This window comes from Homalodisca vitripennis, chromosome 1 (genome assembly GCF_021130785.1).
Source record: "Homalodisca vitripennis isolate AUS2020 chromosome 1, UT_GWSS_2.1, whole genome shotgun sequence".
Classification (NCBI taxonomy): domain Eukaryota; kingdom Metazoa; phylum Arthropoda; class Insecta; order Hemiptera; family Cicadellidae; genus Homalodisca; species Homalodisca vitripennis.
In genome coordinates, this window is record NC_060207.1 from 54,627,296 (window position 1) to 54,643,983 (window position 16,688).

At 32.1% G+C, this 16,688-nt stretch overlaps 1 protein-coding gene across 1 annotated transcript in view; it reads left to right on the plus strand.

Moving 5' to 3' along the window:
- The window catches only part of LOC124361514 (breast cancer type 2 susceptibility protein homolog), a 61,293-nt gene extending 46,393 nt beyond the window's left edge, over window positions 1–14,900 (plus strand). The window contains 4 exon segments of the mRNA XM_046815571.1: window positions 128–267; window positions 2,087–2,333; window positions 5,344–5,535; window positions 13,927–14,900. Coding sequence (XP_046671527.1) covers window positions 128–267; window positions 2,087–2,333; window positions 5,344–5,535; window positions 13,927–14,268 — 921 coding nt within the window. The 3' untranslated portion in view covers window positions 14,269–14,900.
- The last annotated feature ends 1,788 nt before the right edge of the window (window positions 14,901–16,688 follow it).

Sequence of the window (16,688 nt, forward strand, 5' to 3'; positions counted from 1 at the left end):
TAAGTTTGAAAAGTCCACTCTTGATCGTAGAGAAATTTTGGAAAAATTTATTGAAATGTTGAAATCGTGTGATCCTAAATTGTTAGAGTATAAAAAATTTCAAAACATTCTCAATCATGTTGAACAGGTTCGTTTGGCAGATGAAGAGAAACAGTTGAATCGTTCAGCAATTTTGACTGTATGGAACCCTTCTGATGATGTTTTGAGCCTCCTGACCGAGGGCAACATACTGACTTTCCATAGTCTGACAGCATCCGGATACTCAAGGTAATATACTACAGGCAGATCTAGGAGTTACTGAACGCTAACATTACATTGTAGCTTTTGAAATCTCCATTTCTAATCTTACATTTCATGACAAATTGTTTTTTTATTGTTGACCATTGGTTTCAAATTAGGTGTCACATTAAAGTAAAATGGAAATGAAAATAAACAGACTCTTTCCTTGTAACTCTACTTGCCTGGAGATTTTTTTTTCGTTCTCTTAGGACAAGAAGCTTATAAATTGCACTTAGTCCTGTAAGAACCTTTGCGCTGTTTCCAGAGTGACAGGATATTCAGGATGGGTAAGGTTAGGGAGTAGTTGCCGCCTCCAATTGAGATCCATGAGGAAGAATTAGGGCACTACATCTCAAAGTCATGTCTCCCTGGAAGAAGGGGAGGCCAGCTCTGAACCAGCCTCTCCAGTCAAAGTAGGCAGGGGGTGGCACACCCTTGTTGAGGTTAACAAGAACCTCTGTGGTTAGGGAACAAACCCCACCAACTCCAACAGTCATCTACCAAAGTAGACTAGACCTATCAAATTGCCCATGAATCCCAGAATCTCGACATTTGCTGTTAGTGATGTGCCACTCCTGGACATCCATAAGGTTGCCCAGATTGAAGTGACATATCGGTTTTTGCTGTGCCCAGTGGTGGGTTCAACTGGAAGGTATAAACCAGCCAGAAGTGATCCCTGCTGGGTACACTTACCTGGAGATAACTGCAGGTATTGCTAATATAACCACATGTATGTGCTCTTAGGTGGGTGACCACAGTGCATGCAGCCTATGTACGTAATGGTGGTTTAGAATCACCTTTAACACACTGACTGCGAAATTTTCGCCTATAACGGTCACTGGATACTGAAAAAAACTGAGCAGTCTTGCATTCCTAGGAAACGCGTCACGCCAGGGATCCCGCAATATGGCGTGCTAGGGTCCTTTGGCTCGCCAACGATCCACCCACACTGAATGTGTTAACCTCCATAGTCCTAGAGCTGACTCCCCGGTCAGCTACAGTTTCCTCTGGAGGAACACGCTATTATGCTGTCCATAACACATTGTGTCCTTGTTAACATTGACTGGAAAAATAAATTTTAAAATTGGCGATGAATAATTTGTCAGTATAACAGAATTTGCTGCTATATATTACAATAAATAGAACACTTTATATTTCAAGGACTGGAATCCGTCCTTATTTTCAGTTTTAAAAAAGTTAAGTGTAGGCATGCACAAAAAAGGATAGAAAAATCAACAAAGTTAACTTGACAACAGAAATACATCTAAAAATGAAGTATATGCCTGGAGTGGTTGGTGACTTCTCGGTGGTGTGTCGTGTAGTGCGCCTGTATTGTTCTGCATGTCTTGTGCAGTACACTTGTATTGTGCAGTTTGCTTGGATTGTGCTGCATGTGTTGTGAAGTGCACCTGTATTGTGTACGGTTTGTGCTTCTCGTGACTGTTTTGAACTTTTAAGTTTATGCCTGATTTTGTATGCAGAAGTAGTTTTTGTTGTCAAATTTGACTTGGACGAGTTCATGTCTATGTTTTGATTTGATTTATCATTTTTGTATAGGCTCAATGTTGTTACATCATTTTTGTGCATGTTTAATCTTATATGTTAATTGATACGTGAAGAAGAGGACAGATACCAGTCTTTAAACTAGTGTTCTAATTTTGTAATGCGAGAATCACCTGGATTATTGCCTGTTTGCTAACATTATTAAATTGAGATGCTCATATTTTAGCTTGAGAGAAATATTAGTCACAACCTAAGTGCAAGGCTAATTTATTACACAGTTCATGTAATTTTGTTTCTAACACAGATATGGAGATCTCCAGCTCACCAGTAGCCGGCAGACCAGGTACTCACTGCATCGACACTCAGTGCTCCCACGTCAGGTAACACCCTTGTCAGCTCTTAATGATGCAGGATACATGCCCCAGTTCTCTGAGGTGGATGTGGTAGGGTTGGTACTCCCGAGGAGTGATGTTGCTGAAGACTCAAGGCTTATATACATTTCTGATGCCAATTATAACTTTCTGGGCATCTCGTTCTGCATGGACATTAAAGTAAGTATAACAGTTGCGGGAATGAGAGACATTATCATGATTAATGTATTGCTAATTACTTTTAAGATTTACTGTTGAGGTTATAATTTAAATTGAACAAACCAAAGTCTAGTATCGTAACAGGAAAATTATTTCACACACAAAAAATACAAATCAATCTGTTATCGACACAGGAGGATACAAGGCCTGTTAGAAAAGTATCTGACCTCTACTTGCATACTGATTATTATAGAACCGGATTATTATCATCTCAGACGGGATATGAGGATGTAACGGATGCCCTTCTGAGATCATCACCAAAAATTTGCTGCGCTCTGCTCAGTCAGTGAGGCAAATTGCTAATATATTTATGTTATTAAATATGCTTCTATTGCATTGAGACTATGACTGGTCTTGAGCAAAGAGTTGGCATGAGGTTTTGTTATAGATTCAGCCATTCTGCTTTATAGATACTGTAATCTCTATCATTATTTTGGTGCAGTGCAGGGAATTCCTGATGACAATCTCAGAAGAATCAGATAATTTGGTGTAATAATCAGCCAGCAAAGGGAGGTTAGATACTTTTTTTAAAGACCTTGTATGTGCACACTTATAAAATTAAAAATACTAGTTGGAATTAGTTGAACATTTTAAGTTAATTTTAAGTGTAATCTTTATTGACAACAATTATTATAATTATAGTAACATTTATAATCTCTGGGAAAGAATGTGTTATATATCAGTACTTCTCGAGCTGTAATATCCTACATTAATATTTTAACCACCAAGCAGCAGTGGCTGACAGAACTGAGCCTGCTATTGTAAGCCCTGACATTTAAATTTCAGTGTCGTGATTTATGAATCTTGTCATAGAATAAAATAGTGACTGATTTTTGCATGGAATAATTGAACAATTACATAGTGGTGTGTATTTACATTTTATTGCTTTAAGTTAGAATTTTTAGAATGTGGTTAATTATATTTCTCTTTGTAAAGAACATAAAATATTAAAATAAAAATAAATACATACTTAAATATGTTTTACTTAAAAAAGGGTCTTTTTTATTTATTTTGAGTAATTTTTGGCAAATCTTTTTATATACATAGTATGTCTAAATAAAATGTTTAATAACTTTCATAACTATGTAGATGAACATTTATTTTAAACAATATTTGAAATTTAATTGCTTTACCTTAACCCTATAAGTGGCGGTCATTTGTGGTCTCAGTGGCAGGCCGTTTTTGGGTAAATTGCCGTGATCTTTTTTTTAGAAAATATTATCTAAGTGATAACCTAGCAACACTATATATTTTTGTTTTCCTTATGAACTATAGAATAAGAATAAATATAATATTTGGTGCCTTACCATTATTTTCAGATTAATATCATTGTATATATGTAAAAAAAATTTTTTAGAAAAAATAATTTTTAAGTTCTACTGTCCGTCACTTTAAAACTACTGGAGCTACAAAATAATGTCAAATTCACAGAATATACACAATTTTATTCTAAATAAATTACTTCTTATACATTTTTTTCTATTTACAAGAACAAAAAAGTTAGATGGGAAAAACTAAATCTATGTATAAACTGGTTTTTTTACTCCCGAGTCACTAGAAGGGGCTTGTCTTTTCCTCCCAGTAGTGTAGGGCCTATAATAGTATAATAGTGGCTTAGTTTGTCATAGCACAGTATATTTCGTAAATATAAAACAGGAATTGTCTTATCGCAAACCCCTCCCCATCCTTAGATAGAGGTCAATGTCGAGCGATCTAGTAGATAACGTGACTACAGATTCTCGCCGCCCGTTCAGCTTGTGTGCCGCATTCTTGTACTTTTCGTGCCGAAGTGTCTGTCGCTTTGTTGTACTTCCGTGTTTTACTGTGTGTGTAATAGATTGGTGATGGATGACACTATGAGAATTTGGGATTTACCCATTCGTTTTTTACAAGATCATGACTAGTTGCCTACATCTAAAATATGCGTTGCGGTCGGCAGTTGCTGCTGAAGGCGGAAATCCACTAGACTCACTCATCCTTGATATTTCTGCTTTCTGGGCATCACAGGAAACCCATTAACAATTAATAATCATTGTAAGTTTGTAATTGAAGAGTTGCTTTTTCGTTCTATAATGTTTTTTTTTCTATAAATTTATTTGTTTGTGTTCCTCATACTGGTGTAGTCGGTATAACATAACCCCAAAGTACCCCAACATTTTCCATGACGAACGAATAACCTAAACATTTACCGGTAACACGAACAGCGCGATAAACAATAATATACTGACAATAACAGTACGCAAAGTCACCAAACAAAACAGTGACGAGACGAGTAGACAGCTGTTCTCTCGTCTGCCGCCAGGTCATATGAAAACCGTCGGAATCATTTAAGCCAGCAAACATTAGTAACATGAATACACGCTATACTATATGATATGTATAGGAAATTTCATGGAGAATACGATAGTTCAAACTAGGCCTAAAAATAATGGACGGTTGCGGAGCAACGGCCTTAAATGTGAAGCGACGGCTGTGACGGCGCTTGCCACTTCGCGGCGGCGTGAATCATACGTCTCAGACGGCGCTTGCCACTTTGAGGGTTAAACTAAAAAAATCATCACTGTATAAAAAAACTTACATTTTCACCAAAATTAATCATTGCCACTAGGACTGTAGAGGCTTAAATAACTATCACAGAAAGGTTCTGTAACGTTAAAATAAAACTTAGATAACAGAAGACAACTCTCTTTGGCTTACAATATAATATGAATATACATCAAGAACTACTTGTTATCGTTTTCTCTCCATAGGCATCCCAACATATACATATTTTTCTTCCAATATATTCTCTTTATTTTTATTTTATTTTGTACTGAACTAATCTGCAATGAATATTTTTACAAATAGGAGGGTTTCTAAAATTTTGTTTTAGGTAAAATATTAAGGTAGTGAATTTAATACAGGTTCATTACTTTTTAAGTTCTGTGAACGATTGTAATCTTCTTGAATACAATAAATGATATTTTGTCAGGACACAGGGTTTGCCAATACACTGACTCCAGGATCAGTAATCTGCGCAAGTAACCTCCATTGGAGTTGTAACCTGGTGTCCTGGAGCTTGCCAACAGTGTTTGCCACAGAGATGTCCTCATTCAGCCAAAATCCCCGGCAAAAACACCTACATGAGGCTCTTCAACAACTCAAAGAAAGACTGAGCTCTCTGGTTAGTGCAGATCTTAACACTAAGTTTAGTATGAGCCTTGTATGAAAAGTATTATTTTTTTCTAGTCCATCAACAGTTCAACAAGACTACATGGCTTTGTACAGGTGTCATTATATCAGCAACATGTTGCGTATATTTTGTATCTGTAGAGTTTGAGAGACAACTCTATTAAATCTCTCACCAAGTGCTATTGATCAGATTTCTGAATGTACAGAACTTAACCCTTATAATGTCACAGACGCCGTATGGCGCATAGACAAACTATCTCCAAACGGCAAAGACGCGGTACGGCACATCGACACAAAACTGCGTCTATAGCAAATTTAAGTTCCTTTTAAATCTGATCAATGTCACTAACGGTATGCGTCAACCATGTGTGTGGGTTATTGACCTATGTCAAGTGTCAAAATATAGCTGTCACGTTACATTGTTTGAAACAATAGACGTGTGTCTAGACACTCTCCCCGCCACACGGCACAGACGCCGTGCATTTTGCTACCTGAAGCGCGCGCTTTTGTTTGCAGTTTGGCTTCAGGTAGTGTGTGTCTAACCATCGCTGAGTCGGTTTCCTTCGTCGTGGTTTCTGTTTATATGGTTTTTATTTATTTTTAATTTTATTATATATAATTTATTATAAATATAATTTATTTTAATTATATTTATATAATTGTCTGGTAATGTTTATAGTTTAGCTAATAAAATTTTGTGTACCTTTTATTTTGACTTTATTTATATCTACAATTTAATGTCCCATAAATATATGTACGTACAAGATAATTTTAAAATTTTTACTTTTTTATACTTACCATAATTATAGAAAGTAAAAATAAAAATGAACTTTACACATTTAACATTTTTTTTTTTTTTAATATTGTGCCGTTTGCTGGAAGTCGTGAAAAGATATACTGACGTTATAAGGGTTAAATCAGCTGATATTCATATAAATTCTGGCAAACAGGAAAAATGTGGTAAGTTATGGAATGTTTTGAAAGTTGATACAACATTTTAGCGTTCAAATGGTCATAATGAAGAAAGAAATGAGTAGACTGAATTACATAGGAGGCATAGTTATGAAACTTAGCAAATAACTTTTTAACCCCGGCCATTCAATCAAGTGATGTGCCAGAAATCCCAAGCCATTTTCAGACAAAATGTAAGGGTTTTGTAAAAAATTCATAACTCAGTTATTTATTAAGATATTTAGGTAATTCTTTTTTTGTTTTACTTCTTTATACATGTAGCTTACAGAAATATACAAATAAAATTATTATTTTGAAAGAAAATTTTTTTACATACATATACATATATAAAAAATAAATAAAAATGAAAACATTTCAAGTTTGATCATGGAAACCATATAGATAAAAAAATATTTGACACAAAAATACCCATTTACTTTATGATATATTTAATCCTTAATAAAAGGAAACAAAAATTATAGGCCTACCTTATTTACAAGTGGAGTAACATCAATTTTTGTAAAGCCGTGTACATTTTTCTTTTTGCCATTTCTGGGCAAGGCAATGTAACAAGACCTTTGAAATTCACAGTACTTAAAATAAACATAAAACCAAAGTTATTTCTGACAAAATAACTAAAAATGTTTCTAATCTAAATTTTAAAAAAAATTTTAAAACAATATTTACATCACTACAAAATGTTTTAGCACATGTGGTCACCAAAACAATTGGGGTCACTAATCACATCCACACCATTTGCAACTAGGTTACTAATTAGTGTATTTTCACTTACGGGAGACTTTGAACGATGTCTTTTACTCATTTTGAAATCAAACAAATAATAAACTAAACTTTAACTGCCGTACTTTACACTGCTTTAACCTAAAACTGTGAAGAAAACGGAATATTCACAACTACGTGATATACAGCTGTCTGCAACAAGCGTGAGCAGTCAGTCGAGACAAACTGCAATTGCTCAGTCACAGACTGACAAAATACGAAGTCAAACCATTACAAACTAATATATTTCGATGCAAAATATCTTTGTGCACAAGTCTGTGAAATTTCAAAGCATTTGGTGAAATAGGTGGCCAGTAAAGTAATAAAAAGTGCACGTCCGCACTATACGGACGTCGGGAGTTGACGCCATTTTTACGACGTCCGTATAGTACGGACGTCGGGGTTAAAAGGGTTAAATAATTATACTTTGAGTAATTTAATTCATTATAAGAAGGGATATACAAATACAGGATGTTAAAAAACTCTTGTTGGATGTTTTAGATCATTCCTATAGTTAATTCATTTTTAACTATAGTTGGATTTTTAAATAATAATAATAATAATAATAAATTTATTTCCAAATAACAACAAATAATTACAATTAATCCAACAGTAATACAATAATTCAAAATAAGGTAAACATTAGATAGCATATATAAAAAACATAAAATAGCATATACAAAACAAAAATGATTTGCTCAGGCTGACCAATTAATTTTACACTTACCAGTTAATTAAAAGGAAAATACAATGAACATTATTTTTGTTGGTTGCTTTTGGAAAATGAAACCTCCAAGGCAAAGCCTGATTGGAGGAAATAACGTGTACTTATTGGATAAGAAATTGCCGTCAAGTAATACAGGGCTCTATATTCCAGTATCATTGACCCAACTCCCTAAGAATTAAAATAGTATATGAAATTTGAATTCTTATAAAAGACATTATTATGAATTATATAAACAATTCAATAAGTAGGCCTCATTGAACAATATAATATGAGAGACCTAGCAAAAAAAGTTGTATCCTGAGTTAACAAAATTAACCGCTTTAACTAAACGTAAATATATAGAATATTAACATTAATAAATAAAAAATCCGACCTATACTCAAGCACAAGAATTTCTTCACAAATCTCACAATAGAATATCATCAATATGTATACTTATATTCACTAATACAACTATGAACATGTACACATACATATTCTCAATACACACATACATTCACATTACACTTGCATATTCACAAAAATACATGCACACACACACCCTTACATACAAATAGTATAGAATAATTTATAAAAATCACAGTAATTGTAGAAGTAATTTTTCAACTTTGGATTTCAAATAGCAATTCATTTATATCTTGCACTGTGATTAGCCAATCTTTAAGTATCTAAAATTTTTATTTCATTAGGCAATCTATTGAATATCAGAGGGGCTAAAAAGTTATATGTTTTAGTGAAAAAGGTTTTTGATGGTCTAGGTACAGCTACATTATCAGAATTTCTTAATTTTCCTTTATATGCATTATAACAATCATGACTATTCCTACTTCTGTTAAAAAATACCTTCATAACTTTATAAACATACATATTTCTTATTGGTAATACCTTTAATGATCTAAATATTGGCCAAGAGGAGTCATATTTATTTCCTTTAGCTACTATTCTTACAAAATACTTCTGCATTGTTATGAGTGGTTTTAAATTGGTTATGTAAGTTCCACCCCAGCACTCTATACCATAACTTATTCGACTGTGAACCAAAGAAAAATAAAGTGTCCTCATTAGGCCATTTTTACACATCCTTCTTAAAAAGTAAAAGATCCTAAGAATATTTATTAACTTTGTTTTAATCGATGAAATATGTGTTTTCCAATTTAATTCAGAATCCAATATCACACCTAAATATCTAATACTGTCTTCTTGTTTTATCTCTGCACAATATTCACTACATAGTCCACCATTGCAGAGACAAGTAGCGCATTTATAAACAATTTTATCAGAAAAAACCAATTTCCCTCTGAGGCTAAAGTTTATATAATTGGTTTTACTTACACTAAGGACTAAATTATTATTGGTAAACCACCAACGCAAAGCTTCCAAATCAGAATTCATGTTTAGTGCAATTTCGTCTAAATTGTCACCAGCATAGCTCAGAGCTGTATCATCAGCAAAGGAAACTACTTGTCCATGGAAGTCCCCTTTACATAAGTCGTTTATGTAAATTAAGAACAATGTAGCCCCTAACACTGAACCTTGAGGAACTCCATGTTTAATCTCACCAAACTGACTAATATTTCCATTGATTTTAACACACTGCTTTCTTTTGGATAAATAACTTTGAAACCAATCATAAACCACTCCCCTTATACCACAATTGAAAAGTTTTTTGAGCAATATTGAATGATTTACTGTGTCAAACGCTTTCTTAATGTCTAAAAATAGACCACTAACCCGTTTTCCATCATTTATACCTCTAGATACCCTATCCATAAATTCTATCAAAGCAATCTCGGTATTTAGACCTTGTCTAAATCCAAATTGATTTTTACTGAAAAATCTGATTTTATCAAGAAATTTTATTAGCCTGACTTTCATTAATTTTTCATATATTTTTGAAAAAGATGATAACAAGGATATAGGTTTATAGTTATTGCAATCTGTTCTTTCATTTTTCTTATGTATTGGAATCACTAATCCTTCTTTTAATTTGTCCGGAAAAAACGCGCCCGATTGAAAGCTAAAATTAATAATATACAATAAAACAGGCAGAAACTGTTTATAGGTTTTCTTAATTAATGTGGAACTAATACCATCAATACCAGGGGATTTTCCGTTTTTTAATAACTCAATAGTTCTTACAAGTTCATTCTCTATAATAGGATCTATAAAAATGGATTGTGTTATAGAAACTTCACTAAACTTATTTTTTATGTCAAGCAAATGAATGTCCTGATTATCACCACACCTGCTTAATCCATCAGCCACTGATAAAAAATAGTCATTGAATTTATTCGCTACTTCACATGGATCACTAAAGATTACACCATCAATTTCCAGTTTAATATCTACATTAGTATTAATAACCTTCTGACCAGTCACTTCTTTCAAAATTTTCCACGTTCGTTTCTGATCTTTCTTACTGTTTTCAAATAGTTGAGAGTAATAATTATTTTTCAAGTTTCGGATATCGATAAATAGAGGGTTTCTTGTTTACAACTCTACACGTTACAAGGGGTTGGGAAATGTAGTGTATCTACTTTATGATCTGCAACCAGTATACATTTATAACCCTAGGTGGCAGTAGATCTAGATAAACAGTAAACATGCAATATGACTCAATAATTAATAACAAAAATATAGGACCTTCTATACCGGGTGTTTCCTACAGTTCCCTCCCTATTAACGTTCTTATGAATAGAGATGAAGTGATTTAATTTACAGCAACCAGCTAAGTTGATCATAATAGTGAACCACAGGTTTCATCACATGTTAGAATTTTGTTGAGGAAGTGTTCACCTTCTCTTTCATAAGGTTCTTGTAGCTTTGTGCACTGTGTAACTGTGGGGAATAAGCAGTTCTCTGCAGGAGTAAACTTGCAGGAATCATGTCAAAGAATAGTTGTGTGTTAAAACTGCTCCACAAATAGTTTCAATGGAACTGAGCATACTGTGTTGCACTGAACAGTTCTAAAAGTTGGTTACAGTTGTGTCTGTGGGTAAATTAGTTGCTAGCACCATTAAAACAAAGTAAGCCTAAATAAACAAAGTACTAAATAGGTAAATCAATAGATTTATTTTATATTTTAACCTATTATCGTAAAATATGTTTTGTTTTAGGCTGAGATGGTTTAAATAATAACTCGTTGCTGTTAATAATATTTATTTTTTACTTAATTCATTTTAAGTATATAAATCTATTTTTTGTAAAAGAGAATATATGTGTACTAAAAATTCAAATTATAATGAGTTATCTTACATGTTTTATTTTAGCCAACTTACTATCAGAATAAATAATCCAATATAGTATAAATATAGGTATAATTTTTTGGTATGTTGGGTAACATAGTCTTAAATAATAAAAACAAATTGTTTTTAATGTAGGTAACAATCATTGATGTTGAGATACACTACTAGAATGGCTATTATAACAGTTTTTGCATAACATCAATAAGTCCGCTCGTCAAGATGATCACCTGACATCCTGTTATGTATTCCTCACCACTGAGCTTACGGATAACCTCTTCAGAAGTGGCTAAGACCTTAAAAACTCATCACATTCTCTCCACTCTTCATTTGTTAAGAGAGGAATGTGTCTCCCAGACAAAGCATGGGTACTTTTCACTTCATCTTGGACAACTACAACTCTCTGTAGCATATGAAATGTTGAGTTCCACCAAATGATCAAATTACATGGTGCCGAAAATTGGCATATAACAGTTTTATTTTGCTATAACATTATTATTTCTTCCCCTAAGGGTTTGTAATTTTAATATGTTATAGCTAATTAAATGCAAAAATCAAATATTTGGGTTGCCGCAGTAAAGTTTTTATTATTTCTTGTAGTTTTAACCCTGCAACTGGCTTTAAGCGATTATCGACGCATTAACTACAGTTTCAAAATGGCACTAAGCTATTTTCGACGCATTAACTATGTCGTAATATGATCTCTCACAGCAAGTATATTTTTACTTTGTTTGAAGTAAAACATACGTAAATCTAAAGATAAAGATTCAAGGTTTCATATTATATCACAAAACGCTCTATAGTTAAGTTAAATCTTTCATTATAAAATTCTAAACTTGGATGTTCACATTTCCGATTGCCATTTGTTTGCGTAATTTCCGAACATGCTAAAATTACCGTATGTTTGTCAAAATTCCCTATCGTGAGTTTACGTTCTACACGATCGCAAGTGTTGTCATTGAAAACAGTGTATTCTTGGCTTTCAGAAACATCTTTTCAATAGCCAGTAAGAAAATAAATGTTTATAAAATAAGCGTTTGAAAAGCTCGTGTTTTGTAAAATCCCAAAATGCCTAATGCGTCGAAAATAGCTTCATTAAATTTTGTTATTTTTGTTACTTTATCGTTGTCTGGAAATAGTGAAATCATATCAAAACAAAGAAGAAGAATTGCTCTAAGCAACAGTATAATAGACAACGAAGACTATGAACTAGTATTTTATGTTTGTTCTGTTGCGCAATCACCGACTCAGCCAGTAGAGAAGAACAACGCATCGCATGGTTGCCATGTTGATTTCTTTGTTGTTATTACGCCATTGCCGGTATTAGTGTATTGCTTGCTATTTATTTGGATATTTTAGACTTTTCGTTATTTAGTGTCTATAAAAAAAAGTTTGTTTATTGTTTTTTTTTTAATTAGTGAAGTGAAAAATGTAGAGGTTAGGTTAAGTTTTAGCGAATAGGTTGGATTTTTGTGAAACTGAAAATAAGCCTATGTTCACGTAGGTCCAGTGTTTTATTATTTTGTAGACAATTTAATTTTAATTAAATTTTGATTTAAATTTAAAAGTAAAAAAGTTTTTTTTTACTTTTTCTGAAGGTATAGCGTTTTATTTCTTTGACCATCGCTTGTTTTATTTTTTTAACAAAAAAAAAATAATAGAGATAAAAATACATTGTTGTACATTTTTGTAAACTTCAATAAACGTACTATCTTTATAAATAATATTTGGCTGAAAAGAAAATTGTTAGCTAAAAAAGTTAAACATTTATTTCACAATTTTGACTTTTGTAAAAATAAAAAAAAAAGTTTGTTGCCTTATAAAATATTTTATACAATGTAAACTTCTATAAATATCATATTTTTCTCTTCTATATATATTTATCTTTTAGAAAAAAATATTTGTTCATCCAATAGATTCCAAAATGTCACAGTGGTATACATAATAGTGCTATACAAACTTTTTTTAGATTTTGTAGTTTTTATAGATATATTATTCAAAAGTACCAATAAACTTCTTTTACCTAATTATTTTTTTGTAATTTGTAATTGAGGTATATAAGCAAACTTTTGTATATTTTAGAATTATTCTAAAAACTTTCATATTACCTGAGAGGGTGCTATACATTTTGGGAAAAATTTATTCTTTACTAATATTTTTACGTTAATCTGTAAAAAAATAAAAATACATTAAATGATTCAATCTTTAATATTTTTTGGGAAACTTCATTTATTTCTAAAGACATTGATGTTTTTAAAATGTTTGTATCTTAAAAAATAGATGAGCAGTGATTAAAATACAAAACCCTTACAAAATCACCAAAAAGTGCCTGCCATTTTGGGAAAAATGATGGCCAGTTCCAGGGTTAAGGCTTTAAATTTATTTTTAACATTTAAAAATATTTATGTCCACAAAAAACACATGATAGCAAACTATTAAATTGCTTTGATAAACCTTACTGCTCTCTATTTAGTTAGAGGATTTAATTCTGCAAACTTTGGTACCAGAAATATTACAATACCCTGGAGTAGAAATAGGAAAAATAATTTGTTATACAAAAACATAAAAAAGCAGTGTGCATGCAGCAGTTTTATGAGACTCAAAAAATGGGCATAGCGTTTAAAGACAATACATTTTTTCTTCTGGATAAACAGGGTTAATTATTATTGTTGTTGTTTAATAGGATTCAGACACATACAGAAATGAATGTGTGAAAAGGTTAAAGTCTCTTATTGCACGACGAAACTCTGGAGGATCTGCACAGACTTCAGCCACTACACCCACTGTATCATCAGTTCCAATCACCTCCTGTAGCAGCAACGAGAAATCAACAACAGTTGTAGCTAACTCCAAGTTGCATTCAGCCAGTGTAGTAGAGAGCTGTGACACTCCAACCGGCAGAAAACTTGCCTGGCTGGAGCAGTTTGGTGAGCCCCCGCCCCTCTCACCCCTTGCCTTGTCAACTCCCACTCGGCTAAAACGAAGTTTCCGTCCTCCAAAAAAGAATGTTAATGAGAGCAGCTGAAATGATAGTTTTGGTCATCTTCAGATTCTATAGTAATTAGCACACTATATTCGTCAAGTCAGTGGGCAATTATTGTCACATGTTTAGCATTCCGACTGTTGTAAGTTGTTAGTAGCATTTTTGTCGTTACAATATATATGTAATTGCTTTCAACTAGAAAATTTATAATATCTTTCACTGTAGGGTGTGGTCGTAATGGTACAACATTATTTTAAACACAAGAAGTTGTAGTTGCCATTATATGTTCTTGTATTTTTGTAATAAGTTAGAGATTTTTAGATTGCATTATTAAATGGTAAAACAAAAATCAGTTTTATATTAAATATGTAGGAATATAAATTATGTAATTGTTATTTAGTTTCTGACAATCTTCCATTGTAATTAAGTAGTTTGTTTACCATGCATAGTTTATTGTGACATGTAAATAGTGTAGAAATGCATTGACTGTAATGTATATTGTATGCCATATTGGCAAAATGAAATAGCATAGTTTCTGTTATCTCTCTTTGGATGAATATTAAATTACAAAGCTTTTAAAGGCGGTAGTTTCCTCAATATAGTGTATAATCATTGGTGAGACTAAGAATATAATTACCTGTAAGAAAATAAGTAATAAAATATTATTCAGTGAAGCTTGTGTTCTTTTGTTCGGATTTTACCAGTACCATACCATCACTGGCCCTTATAATGGAGTACAACACTACTTGGAAGAATTGAGATGACTGTATGAATACTATCAGTCTCTTCATCTTGTATTGTTCTTACTGGTTTTATATATTTGTGCACATATTTGTTCAGAGAATATAGCAGTATATAAAGCAAACACAGAATCATAACAGGGGAAAGGGGGTTATATATGTGATCTGTACAAGTAAATGGTAAATTGTTGTATGTATAAACTATAAATGAAGTAATTTCAATGTTCTTTTCAATACCTACTAATATCAGAAAAAAGTCTTAATAGCAGCATCACCATAACTTTTATTATATTTCCCACATATAAATTTGCTAGATCATAATACTGGATGTTATTAAAATATTGTAATCTGTAAACATCAACACATCTGACATTAAGTCCTCACATGGTATATCTAGTTCCAATGGATTGTAATTAAATATATCAGTGTAAAATGCTGAATTAAAAATGGAATTTTATATTTTAAATTTTATAACATTAATAGTGTAGCATGTAAGTTTTTTTAATACAACTGTCTCTTATATTTGGTTATTTGTTGGCAGTGGTGTTTAATTTTTTTAAATAATTTGAATTAGATATATATACGGTATTAGATTAATTATAGCTTCCTTGGCTAGTTTAGATACGCTTCAATATTGAAAATCTGAGCCTCTGCTTACATTCTGGTCCAACTTTAAACATAATAATCAAATGAATTCTGACATGGACATTCTCCAAAAAAATGTAATGTTAAACCTATTTCTAAACTTCATCAAAATAAGCACTATTTTGCTAGTGAAACTTCAAAAAGAAATGGTATACTCGTGATTTAACTAACATGAAGAATAAATTAATGACACACACACACACATATATATATATATATATATATATATATATATATACATATACATCCCACTAAAATTATAAATGCGAAAGTTTGAATGTTTGGATGTTTATCCTCGAATCACACTGAAACTGCTCTACGGATTGTGCTGAAATTTGGAACAGGTATAGCTTTTGGTCTGAATTAACACTTAGAGTGATTTTTACCACCCATAACACATTCATTTCACCAAATAAAGTCGAATTCATATTGAAAAAATTAGTTTGTTTACATTCGAATGTTGATATTGGAGTGTTTTACATTGGATCCAGCAGATTGTGCTACGACATGTAATATAAATTGAACTGATACTTAACAGCTGTTAACACTTTCAGCTGAAGTTTATCAAAGAGGCAGAAACATGTGTTTACATTTAAATATTAGTAAATATTGAATTATTGTAAAGTGCTTAATCAGTAGTGTAATGCAGATTGCAAATACAAAGTTATTTAATTTTAAATTTAGATTGCGCCAATGATTAATAATCCATCTAATACAATAGAAATACTATTTATATGCTGTTATAACAACTACCTTATTGTATAAGGCTGTGAATGTTTGCACATAACGTAATCTAATCTGGTTAGTTCCTTTAACATTGTGTATGGCCTTTTTACTGTAGTTATTGAAAAGCAAATGGAGATCAAATTGCCCTAATACTTGAAGCATATACCCCTAATACATATTTAGTGATCGGTAAAAATATCAAAATCACTTAATCATCAAAATTTAACCTAAGTTAGATTCCGAAACCAACGTATGAGACCATTGTTTTGGTTAGTGCAACAGCATAAATCAATTGTGGAACTGTAAATAGATTAGACCGGGGGTGAATTTAAATGACCAGAACAGACCCAT